Raw genomic sequence first — 22,119 nt, forward strand, 5'->3', positions numbered from 1 at the left:
CGTGTTTGATCATTACATACATGATGTTTACATGCGTATACAAGTGTTCCTAGCTTTTATTCATTACTGAAAGGTTAACATGTATACAAGGGGAGTCGTTCTCCTCTATCATTAGGTACTAGTAGAAGTTTGACGGCTGGGCTCGTTATATGTAGATGTGCATACGTCTGTACGTTTGCCTCGGGTCTACGGCCAGAAGTGCCATCGATTGGTATTTATTTTGGAGATATTTTCATACGTAAGGATTCCAGAGCGATTGCTTCCAGACTTGTGTGGGAATTCTTAAACACCTTAATGAGACTTTCGGCAACAGATCGGAATTTGCACGAAAATTATTTAAATTTCCAACCATTCTTCTTGAATAAACTTGAACGAGTGCTGATTTTAGATTTGATGACTTCATTGGGTGTCTGATATCAGTATAATGATACCAATCAATTTCAATGTACAAATTGTCAATTTGTATTCGCATCGTGCAGTTCATGACCTGCAACTACACATCTGCTGAGCGCTCCTGTTAATTATTGGGTAATACATTCCTGATTGGAATTAGCAGGAGGACGATGGAGCGGTTATTTGTGTGGTTACAGTGATTCATCAATGGAAGAACAGTATATTACGAGAGACTCGACTCACAACACAACATGATGCTTCGAAAATTCAAACTATTCCTTTGGATGAGCGAAAATGAAAAATGATGCTAGTGCTGCCATTTTTGAGGAAATTCTTTCTCAAATAAGACCGTTTGGTTATTTTCAAAAACGGCTTTTCTTTCTGACGTCGTTGATTCAAGCTTTCGTGACAACTGTACTTTTGTACCTGGATTTTGTGTATTTAAATGTGAAAAATAGTTCATGTGTTTCCACGACGGGTGGTTTACCGGAAGATGTGACGAATATCTCTACAGTGACAATAACTACGGAGTGTCACGGTGACCGGAAGTGGTTTAATCAGTGGGAAGTGCCAATGGTAAATTTCAATTGCTTTATAATACTTGTTGCAAAAATTTCTACAAACCGCGTACTTTCTCTGCTAATCCGTGTTTTATGACTTCAAAAAAAATATTTACAGTGAATATAATATGAAATAAATATTTATGAAATTTAGATTTACCCCTATTTTATCACTAACACACAAAAACAAACTGAAAAAGTGCATTCACCCCAGATGTCCCTAATAGATTTGACTCTAAATAACTTGCTTCCCCCATCATGCGGGGTATTAAATAAATCCGCGTCAGGTCCCTGAACGAATTACGAGACTGGAACATGGCGTAATTGACGTAAATAGATTCTTCAGAATATGATAGATTTCTGAAGTCCAACACCAACGCTTTTAGTTTAGACTGGACGGCCTGGTGTGTGGATGTATCCCGCGTCAAATCTGACAAAGCACAGAACAGGGGGGCTTTACGAACACACTTTTGATCTTATTAGGGGAACATAATGTAAGGAAACAAATTAGATTTGTTGAATGTTCCTTAATATTGGATGTGGAATCAGAATTTATTGTTTTGTAGAACAATGTTGATTTTTCTTCGTGATTTTAGACATAAATGCGTGATCGCGACATAATGCTAGAGCATACATTTAGTATATATACTAATTACTGCCACAGTAAAGCAGTACTAAACATTGCATACAACAAAGTATTTCCTTGGTTGAGCTACAGGCCTTTTCCGAGGTGAAGATCGCATCTTGAACGAGAAATAAATTGCTACATTTTTTTTCAAAACTTTTTTTTTTTACGATTTCTACATTAAAAAAAATAACATGTTCAAAACTTTTCTGTACGATTTTTAGGGGTTTTTTTTTTTTTTTTTTTTTTTTTCTTTTTTAACTTTTTCAAAACTTTTTTTTACGATTTAAAAAAACAAACAAAAAAAAAACCCCAGTTTCAAAACTTTATATTACTTTACAGGAGGTTGACAGATGTTGAAGATTAACTTACGCTGAAGTTAATGATTTGCAGTCTTCGCACTTAAAACAATGGTGCCCTACCCATCTATTTTAACCCTTATGTAACAACTGTGTCCAATTTTTTCTCATAATTCAAACTACAAGCGAAGCGCAGGTGCTTTCCATAATTCCTGCCATGGATATTTGCAGGAAGTTGTTTAATTCTCTCATCAGAAGCATGAAATATTCGGAAGTCTTTCAGAGCATGCTTGAAATATTTTACATCTCTGGCAAATCTCTGGCATTTTTTATATTTTACAAGTTACATGATATAAACCATTGGTAAGAAAATACAACAAAGCATGTGTAAATGGAAAATCATAGGGGAAATGAACGAACAAGACTCGCACGTGCATGCATCCCAGTAACTAAAGATCGCTTGTTTTGTAAACATCAAAGGTTAATTGCTTTAACATGACCACTCGATGGATAAGCTTTGGCTGCAGATCAAGAGAGCTATCCGTATGTTTAATAAAATATCGACCGCTATTTTCTTAAGACTTTTACTGTTGAGCCCCTTTAGCTAAATCGTAAAACAAAAGAAAACGGTACTGTATGTCAATTGGAATGGTGTGTTTGGCAGATAGTGTAAACAAATCCTTCAGTGCTGAGCGGGAGCTCGGAATGGGTTATTGGACAGGCGATATATCGTTGTGGCATTACCAACGATTACTCAAGTACAAAAGCCGTTACAAAAACTACACTAGTTGGTCCATCGGGAGCTTACTTTCAAAGATAAAACAATGTATTTGAACAAAATTGGTTACGTTATAAACGGAAAATGTCATCGCTCTTTCGTATCGGAAAATAGAAAACGTGTATCGTGGCTTATACTATATCATTATGAATCTCGACAGTTATGTAGCTGACCATGATACCAAGATGTAGATCAAACATCCGGGTACATTTTCGTTCAAATTGAAACTTCAAAACGTCATCTACAGTTGCAACAAGTACAAACTAGGCGAGGCCGCTATCCATTTATTGGTTTATCTACAGCGTAGACTAATGTAGGAAATGAGCAGTAATTATTTCTCTGTTAATTAACGCTGACACCTTACCGATTATTTAGTGCAAAAAGAGTACCCAGCTCCGTTTCTGCACTTTTCGCTGATGCCTCCGTGTCGAATGATCGAAAAGAACAATGGCTCTCGTTGGCAGATCGTATATATATTATGTCTGTAGATGTTATCACATAATTACTTTTGGCAAATTTTTAATCGAACTCTCTTTATCTTTGTTACCAGTTTACTAATAGTGTTTTTGACCCTTATCAGAGAAGACAAAATCAACAGCGGGTATCCGACGAGATTCTGTCATTAAGTTTAATTAAATAAATAAATAAACAGCTGTGTTCATAGGATCAGGTACACGAGTCCTGTAGATATCCTGCCGACTTTATATGTTTCCTGTAAATATATCCCATACTTCCAATTTTTGTGTTTTAGATGTCTCCAACTCTCAATATGTGCCTTATAGATATCTCCCGATTCTCGATATATGTCCTATAGATATCCCGACTCTCAATATGTGGCATAGATATCTCGACTATGAATATGTGTTTTATAGATATCCCCTACCCACGACCAGTATGTCCTATAGATATCGACTCTCAATATGTGTCCTATAGATATCGACTCTCAATATGTGTCCTATAGATATCCATCGACTCTCGATATTTCTTATAGATATTTCCCCACTCTCAATGCGTTTTGTAGATATCCCCGACAGTCAATATGTGCCTTTTCGATATCCGTACGACTCAAAATGTCTAATATATGTCTCCGACTCTCAATATATGTCTACTGGATATCCTCCTGACTCTCAATATGTCATTGTGCCTCCTACAGATGTCTTCCCGACTCTCTTATAAATATCCCCGACTTTCAATATAATTATGTCTTATAGATATCATCCCGACTTTCAATATATATCTTATAGATATCCTCCCGACTCTCGATTTCTGACATAGATACATGTATGCTCCCCACTCTATCATGACACCCATATAATTGATGTCCAGTCTAAAGTCACAAGTTTTGCATTTATGATTTATCACCACTGCAGGTAATTGATGTGTTTGGTGTAAATGATTTTGATTATCTATATTTTCAGTGGATGAATGAGGAGAACGCCTCTATCAAATTTAGTTACATTTGGTTGTGTCAGGGATGCGGTCTCATCGTTGGTGCAGTGATAAGCGGATTTCTATCGGACTTGGTAGGACGTAAAATTGTTTTGTTCGCCAACCTTTTGATGATGAGTCTAGCCCAGGGAGGCCTTTGTGTACTCGATGACTGGATCATGTTCCTGTGCCTGCGAGGATTGGTAGGAATATTTGCAGGTTAGTCAATCTTCCACCTCTATAATTCAGTCATGCATGTCTATGAGTAACTCGTTACTACATTTATCGCAGTGTATAAAGTGCGAAAGTGTCATCAGTACAAAGAAATTGTATGCAACGACTGATAAAATCTAAAAACTACAGTATCTTTATGCCTACGCGGTCATGGTGCGTTGATAGAACCCAGTACTAAAGGATCATTGCTTATTATGCTTAGTTTATTACCTTTACGTAGACACTTTACGTCTATCTTATAGGCGGTGTCATCGTACCCAGCTGCGTCCAAACGATAGAACACGTGGGACAGAATTGGCGGGAATTATGTGTGTGCATTTGCGCATGGGCAATGGGAATACCTATTCTAATACTAGAAGGACTCATCACGCGTCACTGGCGCTGGCTGGGAATTGTGACATCATCAACGTCCCTTCTGTCAATTGGTATATATTTGTGAGTACTGCAGCTCGTTCACGGAGAGGTTATAATTAGTGTATTAGATATCACACGCAGATGACAGCTAGCATTGTACCATATGTACAGAGTTATATAGATCTGAGGAACAGTAGCCTGTAAAACCTGAACGATAGCGAAGGGGTGTGTTTGTCTTAATGCTGTTGCTTGAGAGAAAATGTCATAAAAGTAAAGGAGAACAAATTAACCTTGTCGGGGTTAGTGTAACGTAGAGATAGTAGTGCTTTGATTTGTAAGACGGTCGGTGCACGTTAACCCTCCAGTCAGGGTTTGGAGTGGGGCATGGAGTAATCCATTTACTGCAATATGATGCTCCTCCGCATGCAATATTTATCATTATCATACATACGAACAGGACGCTTTGTTCAATTGTTGCCTACAACTTCAATTATCACAATCTTGATAAAATGAGAGTCTGCATACTATATAGTACGCGTTTCCTCCCCTTTTGTGAACGTAGAGCTATTCGATTTTGGCCGAGTCTCCATCCCTGCTCCAACCGATACCTTCCAGCGGAAGAATTTCTATATCAAAAAGTCCTCACTCCCTTTCCCCGGAAGGACTTCAATTTAGTTTATATTAGGGAAAAAGTGGTCTATAAATAAATACCATTTTAGGAACTTTGATCAAGTTCATTTGTTTAGAGAGTCCTGGGATTCCGGGTTAGAATAAGTCCTCAGTAACCCTTGTTTGTTGTACAAGGCGACTAAATGGGGGTGGTTCTTCGGATGAGACCCCGTGTAACAGCAGGTGTGGCACGATAAAGATCCCACCCTGCTCAAAGACCGTAAGCGCCGACAATAGGCCTGAAATTTGCAGCCCTTCACCGGTAATGGCGACGTCTCCATATAGGTGAAAAATTCTAAGACGAAACGTTAAACAATACACAACCAACCAACCATTTGTTTAGGTCTAATGGAGAGAGTGTGTAAATTCATATTTACAATACGCATTTTATGCTCAACGTACCTGTTTAAAGATACCCGACACCAATCAAGCGACGCTAACCAACTTATTCTTTACTGATTCTCGTGAAGTCCAGTCGTTTTCATCGTTAGACAAATCAACAAAACTATAGTATTTCATTTTTATCTAATTCTTCATTATAGAAAAAAAATCAGTTCCTACATGACAAAAATCCAATTCTGTGAAGGAAGATTTTGTGGGTAATTAAATTCTTTTATATAAATGTTCCCTAAGGGAGGCTGGGTTTTCCTTACAGAAAACCTCCGGTGGAGGAATGTCTTCTATGGGTGAATATCAGCTATAATCTACTTCGTCATTAGATATAGCAAAGCTTGTACCAGAGCAAATGAAAAGAGATATTTATCTTTGTATGAGATATCTCTTTTCGTATAAGAGATATTTATTTTGTATGAGATATATCTCTTTGTATAGAGATGTTTATCTTTGTATGAGATATCTATTTTTGTATAGAGACATTTATCTTTGTATGAGATATCTCTATTTTACAAAGATATTTATCTTTGTATGAGATATTTCTTCTTGTACAGAGATGTTTATCTTTGTATGAGATATCTCTTTTCGTACAAGAGATATCTCTTTTCTCATGAGATATTTCTCGTTACCTAAGGAATGTAATAAATTTTTCTTCATAAAGAAATATTCCTTTGTCTTTCTAGATAAGAGATACATAGATTTAACTAAAAGATTTACATAAAAATGAATATATGATATTTTCAACAAAAAGATATTCATAAAAAAGATATATTTGTAGAGTTGAGAGATTTCTCTTTGATATATAAACTTACAAATGTACATCTCTTAAACTTTGATATATAAACTTACAAATGTACATCTCTTAAACTGTGATATATAAACTTACAAATGTACATCTCTTAAACTTCTAAGATGCGTGTATCTTTGTAAGTAAAAGAAACTTTCACATCAATAGAAAGACAAATAGATCTCTTAATATATCTACCCTAAAGAGCTCTCGTTATCAAAAGAAATATATAGTTCAAAGAAGAGTTAAATGGTTTGTTTCACAATTGTGTAGATTCAATTGTAGAACTTAAAAGATATACATGCATTACTGAATGAAAAAGACGATGTTCGTAGAAGAAATAGAATTTCAGTCAATCAAAATTACGTGTGCAATGCAGACTTTTGTGGTGTACTGTCAACCATATTTGTTTATATTTGCAGCATATACCCCGAGAGTTTCCGATGGTATACCTGCAGAGAAAACTTTTCGAAAGCAGAGGCGTCCATTCGTGAGATAATATCCGTGAATACTATGTCGCTTCAGGATTTCACTCAGCTCTACGACAGAACCAAACTTGCCGTCCTTAATTCCATGTACAAAAGACCTAGAACTTTCTTCGATTTGTTGCACACCAGAGAGAGATTCAAAACAACCGTTGTTCTGGTGTTTGTTTGGTAAGTCTCTAAAGCAATGGCAAGACAAAGGTAAAACAACTTCAGATTATAACATGTGCGTGCGTTAACTCTTGGCTATATCTATACAATATACTAATTAGTAATTAACTGTATTCCTACTCTGAGACTTTTAGTTAATTCAACAAGCAATGGAAGAGTGTTGTTATTACAAGCAATGGGAAAGTATTGCTATTACAAAAATGAGAGAGTATTGCTATTACAAGCAATAGGAAAGTATTACTAATACAAGAAATGGGAGAGTGTTGCTATTACAAGCAATGGGGGTGTTGCTATTACAAGTAATGGGAAAGTATTGCTATTACAAGCAGTAGAATAATATCCATATTACAAGCAATAAGAGGACATTGCTATTACAAGCAATGGGAGAGTAATGCTATTACAATCAATAAGAGAGTATTGCTATTACAATCAGTGAGAGAGTAATGCTATTACAATCAATGAGAGAGTATTGCTATTACAATCAATGAGAGAGTATTGCTATTACAATCAGTGAGAGAGTATTGCTGTTGCAATCAGTGAGAGAGTATTGCTGTTGCAATCAGTGAGAGAGTATTGCTATTACAATCAGTGAGAGAGTATTGCTATTACAAGTAATGAAAGAGTATTGCTATTACAATCAATGAGAGAGTATTGCTATTACAATCAGTGAGAGAGTATTGCTATTACAATCAGTGAGAGAGTATTGCTATTACAATCAATGAGAGAGTATTGCTATTACAATCAATGAGAGAGTATTGCTATTACAATCAATGAGAGAGTATTGCTATTACAATCAGTGAGAGAGTATTGCTATTACAATCAATGAGAGAGTATTGCTATTACAATCAATGAGAGAGTATTGCTATTACAATCAGTGAGAGAGTATTGCTATTACAATCAATGAGAGAGTATTGCTATTACAATCAATGAGAGAGTATTGCTATTACAATCAATGAGAGAGTATTGCTATTACAATCAATGAGAGAGTATTGCTATTACAATCAATGAGAGAGTATTGCTATTACAATCAGTGAGAGAGTATTGCTATTACAATCAATGAGAGAGTATTGCTATTACAATCAATGAGAGAGTATTGCTATTACAATCAGTGAGAGAGTATTGCTATTACAATCAATGAGAGAGTATTGCTATTACAATCAATGAGAGAGTATTGCTATTACAATCAATGAGAGAGTATTGCTATTACAATCAGTGAGAGAGTATTGCTGTTGCAAGTAATGGGAGAGCATTGCTATTACAAGTAATGAAAGAGTAAATATTACAAGCAATGGAAGATTATTGATATTACAAGCAATGGGAAAGTATTGTTATTACAAGCAATGGGAAAGTATTGTTATTACAAGCAATACAAAAAGTGGGTCAGTCTTACAGGTGTCTAGGAGTGGATATGCCTTTCTGATTTTTAAAATTACCTGAAGGTGATTTGTTTAATTTTGAGGCAAAATATACGCATTGATAACAGCAATTCAGAAAAAAATTCAGTTAATAATACTTTATATATTTAAAAAAAATATTTTGTAGTGCTTTCGCACTCTCATATTGATGAAATAGTGATTACATGTAGTTTTAATTCTAACTGGTTGAAATGTTTGAGTAAAAATATCTGGTGACGTCTCCATATGAGTGAAATATTCTCGAGTAGGAACGTTAAACAATATTCAATCAATCAAGCTGTGTATATATATATATATATATATATATAATCCAAATAGAAAGAGTTGATATCACACAGTCAAAATAATTCAATAAAAAAGCAGGAAAATATACAGTTGCAAAATATATTTTGGAACTGTATATTTTCCTGCTTTTTTTATTGAATTATATATATATATATATATACTGAGAAATGCTTTTCGGTCTTCAGAAGTGTTTGATATGTTAAACCATGGCAGTCACAAGAGGATTAATGTGTTTAACTTTGTAATATGAAAATTACCGCAAAGGTACGGTGTGGATAGGATCTATAGATTTTATGGCCCACCCCCATGTGAATTAAAAATAGACGTGATAATTGCTCCAAGATCATTGCTGCAAAATGTGTTAAAGGATGGTCACGTTGTATTTGTCACATGCAGTTCTCGGTTTTCAGTTCCAAGTGTCTTACATTCTAACATAAGAATAACATTTATTTTTTTTCACTCTGAATCCATTATAATCTGAACATACGTTTGGTTTTATGATTTCTTCCGTTCGAGATTTGCTCTTCTCACTTCCTCATGCGCGCGCCGATTATAAAATTCAAGTTATCCCGCTTAAAAATTCCTAGTTATTTTGTCATTTTTACGATTTATCAATTAATGAAAGGTAATAAATAAGTCCAAATATGAAAACTACAGTTAAGTTTACTCTATTTAAAGCAAATGGCAGCTCTCCCCCGATTAGCCGGCATTAAAAGACAAAAAATCGAGTCCATAATTTTCATACGGTAGAATAGATTTAGATTTTTCTTTCTTTTGGATTGAATAAACTATCTTTTGAATAAACTATCTTTTCAGTTTTATTACTCTTTTTTACCATTATCATTACAGAATGAATTACCATTGATGAGTGTTCATCCAGGCAGTTATAATCTCGATACTGTTCTAAGCTCATCTTAGCTTTTCCCGACCCACGCCACCGTCTATCAGTACTGTTAGTACTCTGATTTATTTTTTACCCTTTTTACTATAACGTATATCTACCTTTACCAGTGTTTTGTCGGTACTCATCACACGATGAAAATACTTGCCATTCAACCTGGCAAGAAAATCCAATATGATGTAAAATGAAACAAGATAAATTTCCAAATATGAAAATAAGGAAGAAATGTCTGGGATTGTTTATATTAACAACGGCGACGTGGGGATACTGTCTTCCTAATCTGCTCCAATATATACAAATTACCCAATGCTTCTGTTATTTTCACACCTCATAATACAAACTACCAAAACATTTCGCACCCCACAGTACAAACAACCTACGCATTCACTCTTTAACGAAAGCATTTCTGCTAATTAAAAGAATATGCAATGTACCTTTCAATGACCACCCAGTCTCCATAATGAAGGTCAGATTTGACCTATAGTTGTTCATTAGAGAACTAACTGTAAGTGATATATGGACACGTGAGAACATGACAAGAAGGACCTTTTCGTGGCTGTTTGACATGCTCTTGTGTGCCGCTGAAGAATGGTCAGTTTAAACATCGTGCTTTCGTATTGAGTTCAGGTTTCTTTTTGAATTCAAAGTGGATCAACTGCAACGGAAGTTGAATCTGAATTGTAATTTCTATTTTGGAAGTTTAGGAGCAAATGTCTCGTTCATATCTCAAAGCTCACGGAAAAAATGGGCGGAAAAGGAAAGTTATATAAAGGGTTATATTTATTGCTAGGGTGTGTCAACCATAATAAAAATCAGTGGTTATTCATTTTGAAGATACACGACAAGTTTCATATAATTATCTCCAAAAAAAGTGCAAAAACGAATATATTCAATTTCATCAGTAGGGGACAAGTAATTTAGCGCAATAAAATGATCAAGCAAGAAGATCAATTACGCCATCGAAATATTGTAAACATATTACAAAGAATTGAGATTTTTATCATTAAATATGGCAGGATGAAATTAGAATGCTTCCTGCAGATACTAGGCAACCTGGGGATAGATAGTCATAGAGAGCGATTCACGATGGAAATTGTGAATGGTATATAACGAATAGCTTGCTAACGTCAGGTTGCTCAGTAACAAGAGACATGTATTGATGTACGACTACTGAATCCAATATTTTGCTTTGTTTTAACTCCTTCACTTGTTTACGGTTTTTCAGATTCCTCTCGTTATTATTCTGCATCTTGATGCAGTATTCGTTATCAGAATCGATAAAATTGAAAGGGGGAAAAAAACGCCCACTCCTGTGACCATGGTTGAATCTATAGATATTGGAAAGTGGCTATCTCTTTCGCAAATACTCGGTATCTGTCAGCGAAGTGTCTCTAGAACGAAATATTATCGTTCTGCTTCTGTGACATCCCATAAAAACCATCACACTGTTGGTGAAGACCCAAAAGCTTTATTTCAAGTAATCGTGATGAAATAGAAACACAATATAAACCACATGTCCAATCAATCGGCTTCATTTACGTATGTTGTAAAATTTTTTCTTTATTGTTAGGTTATTTACTTGTGCCGTTTACCGTTCTCTCCATGAGAAGATGGCGGGAAGAATGTCTGTCAACGTGTATCTGGACATGGTCCTCGTGTACCTCCTAGATATCCCGCTAGTCTACTCCTCCATCGTCATCACAAGATGGTGAGTAAATCTCCTAGATATCCCTTTATTTTACTCCTCCATCGACATCACAAGATGGTGAGTAAATCTCCTAGATATCCCACTGGTCCACTCCTGTATTGACATCACAAGATGGTGAGTAAATCTCCTAGATATCCCTTTATTTTACTCCTCCATCGACATCACAAGATGGTGAGTAAATCTCCTAGATATCCCGCTAGTCTACTCCTCCATCGACATCACAAGATGGTGAGTAAATCTCCTAGATATCCCACTGGTCCACTCCTGTATTGACATCACAAGATGGTGAGTAAATCTCCTAGATATCCCTTTATTTTACTCCTCCATCGACATCACAAGATGGTGAGTAAATCTCCTAGATACCCCACTGGTCCACTCCTGTATTGACATCACAAGATGGTGAGTATATCTCCTAGATATCCTGCTAGTCTACTCCTCTATTGACATCAGAAGATGGTGAGTAAATCTCCTAGATATCCCGCTAGTCCACTCCTGTATTGACATCACAAGATGGTGAGTAAATATCCCTGACATGTTTATATAGGAACATTCTTTGAGACCCTTCTCAAGAACCAGAGGGAAACAATTGATCAAATTGTGCACACCATGTTCCCCTTTGGCCGGGGTAGGGTCGTTGTTTTACAGGGCACACCGGGTTCCCCTTTGGCCGGGGTAGGATCGTTGTTTTACAGGACACACCGGGTTCCCTTTGGCTGTGGTAGGGTCGTTGTTTTACAGGGCACTCCGTGTTCCCCTTTGGCCGGGGTAGGGTCGTTTTATTACAGGGCACATCACATCATGTTCCCCTTTGGCCGGGGTAGGGTCGTTTTATTTCAGGGCACATCATGTTCCCCTTTGGCCGGGGTAGGGTCGTTTTATTACAGGGCACATCATGTTCCCCTTTGGCCGGGGTAGGGTCGTTGTTTTACAGGGCACACCGGGTTCCCCTTTGGCCGGGGTAGGGTCATTTTATTACATGGGGAAAATCCAACTGTGTAGGTGAGCGAAGTGGCCTGTGAACGTCCTGTTTCAGAGTGGTTATTCCTCATCTTAATACAACGTCGTCTTCTTTTGACAAATTTCAGAAATCAGATCATCTTGCGTACGTGGTTTGAGAGGTACATCTCCGATTTTCTCCTTCTTTACAGAATTTGTTTTTAAATAGAATGGTTCGATAGTCTCCTTCTTTTACAGAATTTGTTTTTAAATAAAATGGTAGAATTTGTTTTTTAAAATGGTCGAAATATCCAATTTATTATACAGAATTTTGTTTTTAAAGTGGTTGAGGTGATGTATTTATTTATTTATTTTTGGTCTTTTGATTTTTACAGAATTTGTTTTTAAAATAGTTGAGATATTTTGTTATTGTTAATTTTTTTAAAAATGTAATTTGTTTTTTAAATGACTTAGATGTTTACTGACTGAATCCGAAACACACTTTTCGAACTACACTATGCACACCACTGACATTAACGAGGTCGTCTTGCTTTTATTTTACGTTAATAACAAGCGTAAAGGCCAATGAACTCTGTTCCGATTTCTAAGAGAGAAAAAATGGGTGGGCAGAGATCTTTTGGTGCAAAATATGATCTATAATGTTTTTAATTGTCTCTCTGTTTAGTCATTAACTTACATAAATTGACTTGAATCTCCGCTTTGGCATCCGTCAAAAGATTGACTTATTACCCCGGCATCGACACCAGTTTCTTACTTATCACCCCAGCAACGAATGTAGTCTCTTGGTGATAGTGAAATAGAAGAACTCCAACGATGCATCACAATAAATATACTTATTCAACAGTAATGAAATCGTTTCCATCTCGAAACGTGACAAAACTAATTAGTGTCTTGGCCTTTGTTTTCATATTTCGTATTGGATCTCTTGGATAGAGATTGCCGTCAGAATAATTCAGAACATTTGACTGCTATGCAATATCTGTTCCCTTTTTCCTAATGTTTTGCTTATTGTGAGTGCCGACGATCTAACTTCAGAGAGGGGGTATAGTTAACAGATTTTTTTTTCTAGAGCATTGCAATATGCAACTATCAAAGAGATCTGGGTAATGATTTCTGTTCAAGAAATTGTGTTAATACCATACGTTATTGAATTTCTGTGAAGACGAAGTAAATTTAGCCACAAAGCCCAGGAAGATAATTTGTATACAAATAGGGCTCTTTGTGAACAATGTTTTGTTCAGTTGCACAAAATTTGATTTTCGAGGAAGCGTTATTGAAAAGTTATAAAAGCCTACTACTACCCCGCAAGTAACGAAATATCTATGGCGATCAAGGTAAATATGAATTCCAAATGCTAGAATATGGTGGTTCTGAATTAGAGGTGACCAAGATTCTTAATTTCAGGTGATTAAGATTCTGAGTGACCAAGATTTTGGTTATTACGATTCTTAGTTACAGCTAGGTGACCAAGATTCTTAGAACTTTACAAGTGAACTAAATTTCGAGATACGGGTTTATTGATGTCTTATATTTAAGGACGACAAACGTTATTCGAATTCTTTAGCTCTGTGCAAACACCTTCGCATATACTCTTAACAATCTATTCGTGGAAACTTTCTATCTAGTAGATTGAAATACTCCCTATGGAAAGGCATTCCAGAAACCACATAATTCTTCAAATTGAGATTATATCAAAGTTTGAGCAAAATGTCTATTGAAGAAAGGAGTTAGGTTTGTAGTCGTTAAGTATGATAAATTATCCTATATAACGTAAGACAGTGCTGTAAATGATTCAGTTTTCTTTCAGCATAGGACGGCGGTGGTGTCTGTTTCTGTATTCAGTGTCCTGTGGTTTCACCCTCTCCTGTATCCTGGTCATCCACGTCATCAAAGCCATGAATACCAATGTGGACATGATGCTAGGGATAACCATATTTGGAAAGCTCGGTGTGACGTCAACGATTGTTCTCATATTGCTGGTCACTTTGGAGGTGTATCCAACGTCTATACGGTGAGTTATTGCAGGGATGAAGGCGTATTGATATCTTCAACAGTTACAAGCCGCAGTAGACGTTGTTATTGAATGATTTCTTTTACAGATGCATGGGCTTTGCCGTCGGTCTTTCATCAGGGATCGTGGGACTATGTCTGGGGCGTTTTATACATTTTGAGTTCTTCAATGTGAGTGCAAGTTCACCTACTGAAAGAAACTTTTACGTTTGCTATTTATAATCATGAAACGTTTCATTTGAAATATACGAGCGGATTTACTTATTTCTATTCAGTCATATATGTATTCTTTTATTTATTTTTTGTTGTTGTTAGAAAAACCAATCTTCTTATCCATATATTTGCTACGGCGTTATGATGGGGTTAGTCGGCTGTGCTTGTTTGCTGTTCCCGGAGACTTCCGGTAAACCTTTGCCCGACTTGGTCAAAAGCAGACATAGGATGATCAGCATGAAGGAAGTGACGCGATTGTCTAATGCATGGGAGGCTCCCTGATGACGGCGATGAAATATCAGTCGGCAGTTAAACTCTGATCAAGTAAGCATTGTCATCATCACAGCTACATGTAGCAATACCCGTTGACTGGATTGCTTGACTGAATCAATACTTGACGTGTTTTCACTTTTGCAGTGCTTCCTCTGAAGTCTTTGATATGTATTACCGGTCCTTGGTTCACACGTGCGTTGGCAATGCACGGCAGAACGTTGGGTTTTGGATAAAAACCATAGAGAAGTTTCCTGTGGAGATTTTGTGGAAGAAATCCAATATATAACGTTATATACGGAAACCTTTATTTATATACATTTACGTGTTGACAATATATCATCATATATACAAATAATCCTTCACTCTATTTCTATCGTATTGTCTGTGTGAAAAATTACTTTGTAACATTTTTAAAATTCTTGGTTCAATTAAGAAACAAATTTCATTTTTGAAAATACATGAGTGTATGAACTCGACGCTTGACGCTTGACGAATGCCGACGTGAAGCGTTGCAGTTCATACTCTCATATTTTCAAAAATGAAATGAATTTCGTATATTTACATTCTACTTTCATTTCTGTGGGAAATCCAGCCCTTAGAATAGACGTATTAGTATGTTTATCTGTACTCATACGGCTGTTGTTTAGAACTGCAACACATTCACATGGGGATCCGGGTTAAAAAAAGATCCACAGTACCCCTTGCTTGTCGTAAGAGGCGACTAAATGGAGCGGTCCTTCGGATGAGACCGCAAAAAACCGAGGTCCCGTGTCACAGTAGGTGTGGCACGATAAAGATCCCTCCCTGCTCAATGGCCGTACAAGCGCCGAGCAGAGGCCTAAATTTTGCAGCCCTTCACCTGCAATGGTGACGTCTCCATATGAGTGAAATATTCTCGAAGGGACGTTAAATAATATTCAATCATTCACGAGGAAATGGTTATCATTACAATCTGTGAAGATATCAAGGGCAATGGAAATATAAACATTGCATTATCTACAAACATATCACGGTAGCCTAGTGTTTGGGGCGCTCGCCTCGCAATCGGAAGGTCCTTGTTTCGACTCTCGGGTCAGACCTAAGTCTTCATTCCTTCACCAAGCACCCTGCATTAGAAGTGAAAGTCGCAAGTTTTCCCCCGGATAAGACCTTTAAAACGTAGGTCGAAACCGTATCACGGTAGACGTTAGCATGATGAAGAACCCTCACTTCTACGGCCTTGAGCGCCTCACTTCTACGGTCTTGAGCACCGTGTCTTGACACTTCACCTACGTTTTATGACGTCATTAGTATATGAGTAAAAAGAATTCGCGAAGGGACGTAAAACAGCATACAAAGCAATACGAACGCTGAGGCTTAATCACATGTGATAGTGGAGGAACGCTGAGGCTTAATCACATGTGATAGTGGAGGAATTTTGAGGCTTTATCATGTGTGATAGTGGAGGAATTGTGAGGCTTTATCATGTTTGATAGTGGAGGAATTTTGAGGCGTTATCACGTGTGATAGTGAAGGAATTGTGAGGCGTTATCATGTGTAATAGTGGAGGGATGTAAAGCGTAATCACGTGTGATGGTAGAGAAATCACGTGATGGTAGAGAATTGTACATGGGAAGCCAGCAGGGATTAATCGGCGCTGATAATTATTGAAGCACTCGTTAATTATCTGAAAAATTCTCAAATAATCGGTGATATCAACTAAACATGTCCTATTTCATTCATGAACATGGGAATACTCATATGAAAGGTGAAGATAACGAACAGTGATCAATCTCGTAACTCCTTTAAAGAATACAAAATAGAGAGTTGAGCAAACACGGACCCCTGGCTTATACCAGAGGTGGAATCATGTGCCCAGAGGAGTCAGCATCCACTGTCAATCCGCCACACCCGCCGTGAGCCCTATATCTTCATTAGTTACACTGAGTAATCCGTTATCAAAATCAGTGCCAAGAACAGCATAACAATCGGTATATATTTTTTGCTGAATTTTAAGACCCACTCTAATTCTATTAAAGTCGTTGTAATGGAATTTCTGTATTTAATGAATTAAGAGTGCTCTCTACATTTCCTAAAAATGTTGGATTACAATATCAGCTTTACGTTAATTTGTTAATGAATAAGAGCACTCTTCATTTTATGAATATCTCTAGATGAATTGGAGAAGATAAATCGAAGATATCAACAAATGAGTTGTATTACAGTAATATATACTGGTAGTTCAGCTACGGATATGTCAGATGGAATACGCAAGATCGTAAATACCGAGTTAGTGGAACTCTCTTGTAAAGAAGTCCGGAAAAGCCTGTCGATCTTGGGCATTTTTTGTTTATTCAAAACATGGCATCGGAAGACGATTTAACCTCCACGTGCTTTCCACAATTAAAAGCATTTTTAGATGAAAGGTGTGTAAAAGCGTCTGGATACAGGAAAAATGAACTTCTGAATTTAGCTCACGAAGCTATATATTTTGACGCAAGCTCTTCTCAGCTTTGGGAATTTCCTGGCTGACAGCAGTGGGAAAAAATCCACCACATTTCCATTAAAATATATCAGTTGTGGATATTTCTGCGTATTATATTTCTTTCTTGAATCATTAACTACAGTCTACTGCAATGCAATGACAGTACGCCATTGTTAAAATCGGGTGAATCGATCACGACAAAAGTTGCAGAACTGGTATTATTTACCAACATGCCCAAATTCTCGCAAACTCTGAGTCTCGCGAGACTTTGAAAGGGGAAAGTAAAATTTAAAACCAAGACAGAAAAAGTAGTCGCGATCTTGCGTATTGGAGGTTTCTAGTCTTGGTCATCCGGACATTTGAGTAAACTAATCACAAACTGTAGATGCTTTGCTTGATATTTTATCTGAACTCAAAGCGAGGCCTGTCGAGATTCTGATAAATACGTTGCTTGGATAGTTCAAAAGGATAATACTGCGCCCATTTAAACTTTCCTGAAAGTTTAAGCATACATTTTCCACTGAAGAAAAAAAACAGCGTTTAGAACATATCCGGAAAAAGATGTTTATCCATACTTATCAATTTACTATCCTGTAAGTCTGTATGGTGGTATATTTAGAACACGCAATATTTTTTTTTATTATCTCGTGCGCATGATTGAGTTATTATCTCGTGCGTGTGACTTATCATCTCGTGCGCACGACATATCTCATTGACACAATATATCATTCAGTCCAAGCCGATGAGTCACATTCCATGATTGGTGACCTTGAACTTTAACCTTAAGATCAATTACTACAGCGGAAACCAAAGACATGCAATGCATCTCACTGGTGTCTAGTTTCAACAAGGAATGGCACAAAAAATAGGATTGCTTTGTTATATAAATTAATTAAGCCATCAAAGTTGACTGCATTAACTCAGACACTGGTGTATGTATGGAAATCAATTATTGGTACCTCACTTCAGATAGGAAATATTATTGTCTAGCAAAGGAGTAACATCACAGAGAATCCATTCTAAATCATTGCTATTATCTTTAACTCAACCAGAACCACATCACATAGACAGCCAAGTCTTAAGGTTCGTTGGAATAATCTTTCTACTCTGCTCACTAAAACATATTTCTATGTAATGTGCATATAGTTTTAGGAGTTTATTGAACCAATGAGAAACAGGAAGCTTCCTACCATGGTCATATGAGTTTGATAGGTTTTAAAGGGGAGAGATGAAAAGATCGATGTCGGGAAAAAATCTAAATTCAAAAAGTTAGGGGGGGAGGGGGGGGGGGGGGGGTAAACGCTTCGGCAAGTTAATGTCATCCGATTTTCATACACAAAATATTATTTTGAAAATTTGTTTTATTGATTTTGATTAACATGACATTTTAAAATGATATTGAAAGACTGTGAACATTTTTAAAAACAATAGGAAAGATATATACATATAGTGTCATTATTTAATAGTACACTGTAATCATATAATTTTATATGGAGTTCTTCATAGTCTTTGGTGATCAGATCTTCAAACAGTCTGTTGGAATTCCAATGGGCACGAATTGTACTCTTTTATTAGCTAACCTGTTTTTATATTCTCATGAAGCAGAGTTTATTCAAGTGCTTCTACATAAGAAGAAAAAATATCTTGCTGTGGCCTTCAACTCGACATTTAGATATATATCGACGATGTTCGATCTATTATTAACAATAATCATTTTCATTCATATGTCAATTTGATATATTCCTGTGAACTCGAAATAAAAGATATCATAGAGTCATCCACATCTACTTCGTACTTAGATACCGGTATTTTATTGAACATAGATTTAACGGCAAACTAACAACTCAACTTTATGACAAGTGGGATGATTTGAGATTCTCCATCGTCAACTTCCTTATTTATGTTGCAATATTCCATTATCATCTGCATATGGTGTTTATATATCTCAACTGATTCGATACACAAGAGCTTGTTATGAGTATGATCAGTTTTTAAATTCAGGCAGGTTACTGAGAAACAAGTTGATGTTACGGGGGTTTCAACAGTCTCTTGTAAAGTCAGCATTTCGCAAATTTTATGGTCGTTATAACGATCTAGTTTGCAAATACAACCTATCAAAGGGTCAAATGATGTCTGACGTGTTTCATACCGATTGCTAGGCCGTTCTTGGCACACTGATTTTGACTACGGACTACTCCATTTACCTGATCAAGATATTGGGATCACGGTGGGTGTGACCGGTCGATAGAGGATGTTTTCTCCTCCTAGGCACCTGATCCCACCTCTGGTATATCCAGGAGTTCGTGTTTACCTAACTCTTTCCTGTATTCTTTATCGGAGTTATGAGATTGACAACTGTTTGTGATCTTTGAACACCTTTCATGATTAAATATTTTGGTCACTAGACTTTTGGTTTTTCTTACTTCACTCCTGTGAGACACGAGATATTATGTCGTGCGCAATACATAATTTTTTCCCCCAAAAAAATATTGCGTGTCCTAAATACACTACCGTACGTCTGAAATGACCCTGCTGTAAATAAGATATTTTCACTTACGTCTGTTAAAATTTCATGAAAGAAACGCACGGGTTTTTATACCCCCCGCAACAAGTTGTGGGGGGGGGGGGGGGGGTATACTGGAATCGGGTTGTCCGTCTGTCTGTCCGTCCGTCCGTCTGTAGACGCAATGGTTTCCGGACTCTAAAGCATTATCCTTTCCACCTACCGTCACCATATCATATATATGGACTACCCATGGGATGAAGATGTTCCCTATCGATTTTGGGGTCAAAAGGTCAAAGGTCATGCGCACTGGACATCGAAGTAGTAATATGGTTTCCGGGCTCTAAAGCGTTATCCTTTCCACCTACAGTCACCATATCATACATATGGACTACCCATGGGATGAAGATGTTCCCTATTGATTTTGGGGTCAAAAGGTCAAAGGTCAAGCGCACTGGACATCGAAGTAGTAATATGGTTTCCGGGCTCTAAAGGGTTATCCTTTCCACCTACCGTCACCATATCATACATATGGACTACCCATGGGATGAAGATGTTCCCTATCGATTTTGGGGTCAAAAGGTCAAAGGTCAATCGCACTGGACATCGAAGTAGCAATATGGTTTCCGGGCTCTAAAGCGTTATCCTTTCCACCTACAGTCACCATATCATACATATGGACTACCCATGGGATGAAGATGTTCCCTATCAATTTTGGGGTCAAAAGGTCAAAGGTCATGCGCACTGGACATCGAAGTAGCAATATGGTTTCCATTTAAATTCTTTAATGGCTTTTTTCATCGCATGGAGATGCTGTGTTCCTAGATACCTTTTGGATCATAATACTGAAGTTTTACCTATTACCTACACCCTTTGGGAGATTGGGGTAAGCGGGGGGTATTCTTAGTGAGCATTGCTCACAGTACCTCTTGTTTTGTTTTGTTTTTATTATCATTAAGCACTGTCGCATCACACATTTCTTTTCAAAACATCTCCATAGCTAGTTTATTTCCGGATTTAGAAACTTTTATTGTAGAAAGGGTCCAGACCTTTGTGGAGAATATGTATCCACAAACGTCTAGATGATCAAGACTAGTACGAGAGGTCACATGATCCATACTAGTATAAGAGGTCCATGATCCATACTAGTATAAGAGAAACTCATGACACTAGCATAAAAGATCCATGATCCATACTAGTATAAGAGAGGCCCATGATCCAGACTAGTATAAGAGAGGCCCGTATGGCAAGCCCTTTTACTATTTATTCAAAAAATAAGATATCTCTTTAAATTAAAGAGATATCTCTTATTTTAAAGAGATATCTCTTTCAAATGAGAGATATCTCTTAATCTTAAGAGATATCTCTCTAAATAAGAGATATCTCTTTCACTTAGAGAGATATCTCTTTTACTTAGAGAGATATCTCTTTTACTTTTTGAAGATATATCTTACACTTAAAGAGATATCTCTTTCATTTTAAGAGATATCTCTTTCACTTAGAGAGATATCTCTTATACTTTAAGAGATATCTCTTTTACTTTGAGAGATATTTCCTTCACTTAAAGAGATATCTCTCTAAGAATTCCTAGAGAGATATCTCTCAAAGTATAAGATCTTTGATCGTTGAAAAAGAGATATATCTCAAAGATAAAGAGATATCTCTTTCCAATATTTTTATTAGTTTGAATGCTTACTCCTCCCTAAAACGGAAGTTCGCCAAAGCAAATCTTACCATGATGGCTGGGGTGTTGCTAAAACGAGGAACGGAAAATGGAACGGAAGACAGAACGGAAAACGGAAAATATATCATGCAATAATGTCATGAGGAGGTCAACATTTTGCAAAATCAAAAGGCTTATTTTGAACAAGGAATGCAGAAATTACAGAGAGAACAGGAAGTCATCCTCAGAATCCACCATTTCATATTGATACCTCATACTAAAGCATTATTATGTATTTGTACACGGTGTGTTTTGCGGATGAATGTACCAACAGGCGCTTGCTTAATATTTTGCATAGTAAGTTTTAATAAAAATATCAAGCAAGCGTCTATTGGCACCATCTTTTCCCCGGCTTTGTCACCCCCCCCCCCCCCCCTCCAAATCTTGACAGTATGTTGTTTCACAAATGAAGAAAAAATAAATAAGGTAACATACTGAAAAAGACTTGAATTATAATCTATTGCTTTATTCTGGCTGGTATGATAGGAAAA

The 22,119-nt window shown here is 36.8% G+C and overlaps 1 protein-coding gene across 1 annotated transcript; it reads left to right on the forward strand.

The window, feature by feature from the left end:
• Window positions 1-111: 111 nt before the first annotated feature.
• Window positions 112-15,354, forward strand: LOC125672301 (solute carrier family 22 member 15-like). The gene is made up of 9 exons (XM_048908519.2): window positions 112-969; window positions 4,074-4,302; window positions 4,560-4,752; window positions 6,943-7,176; window positions 11,348-11,485; window positions 14,250-14,453; window positions 14,542-14,623; window positions 14,768-14,989; window positions 15,083-15,354. The coding sequence occupies exons 1-8, from the start codon at window positions 688-690 to the stop codon at window positions 14,945-14,947; spliced, it is 1,542 nt and encodes a 513-aa protein (XP_048764476.1). The 5' UTR covers window positions 112-687; the 3' UTR covers window positions 14,948-14,989; window positions 15,083-15,354.
• Window positions 15,355-22,119: the final 6,765 nt, after the last annotated feature.

This window comes from Ostrea edulis, chromosome 4 (assembly GCF_947568905.1).
Source record: "Ostrea edulis chromosome 4, xbOstEdul1.1, whole genome shotgun sequence".
Taxonomy (NCBI): Eukaryota; Metazoa; Mollusca; class Bivalvia; order Ostreida; family Ostreidae; genus Ostrea; species Ostrea edulis.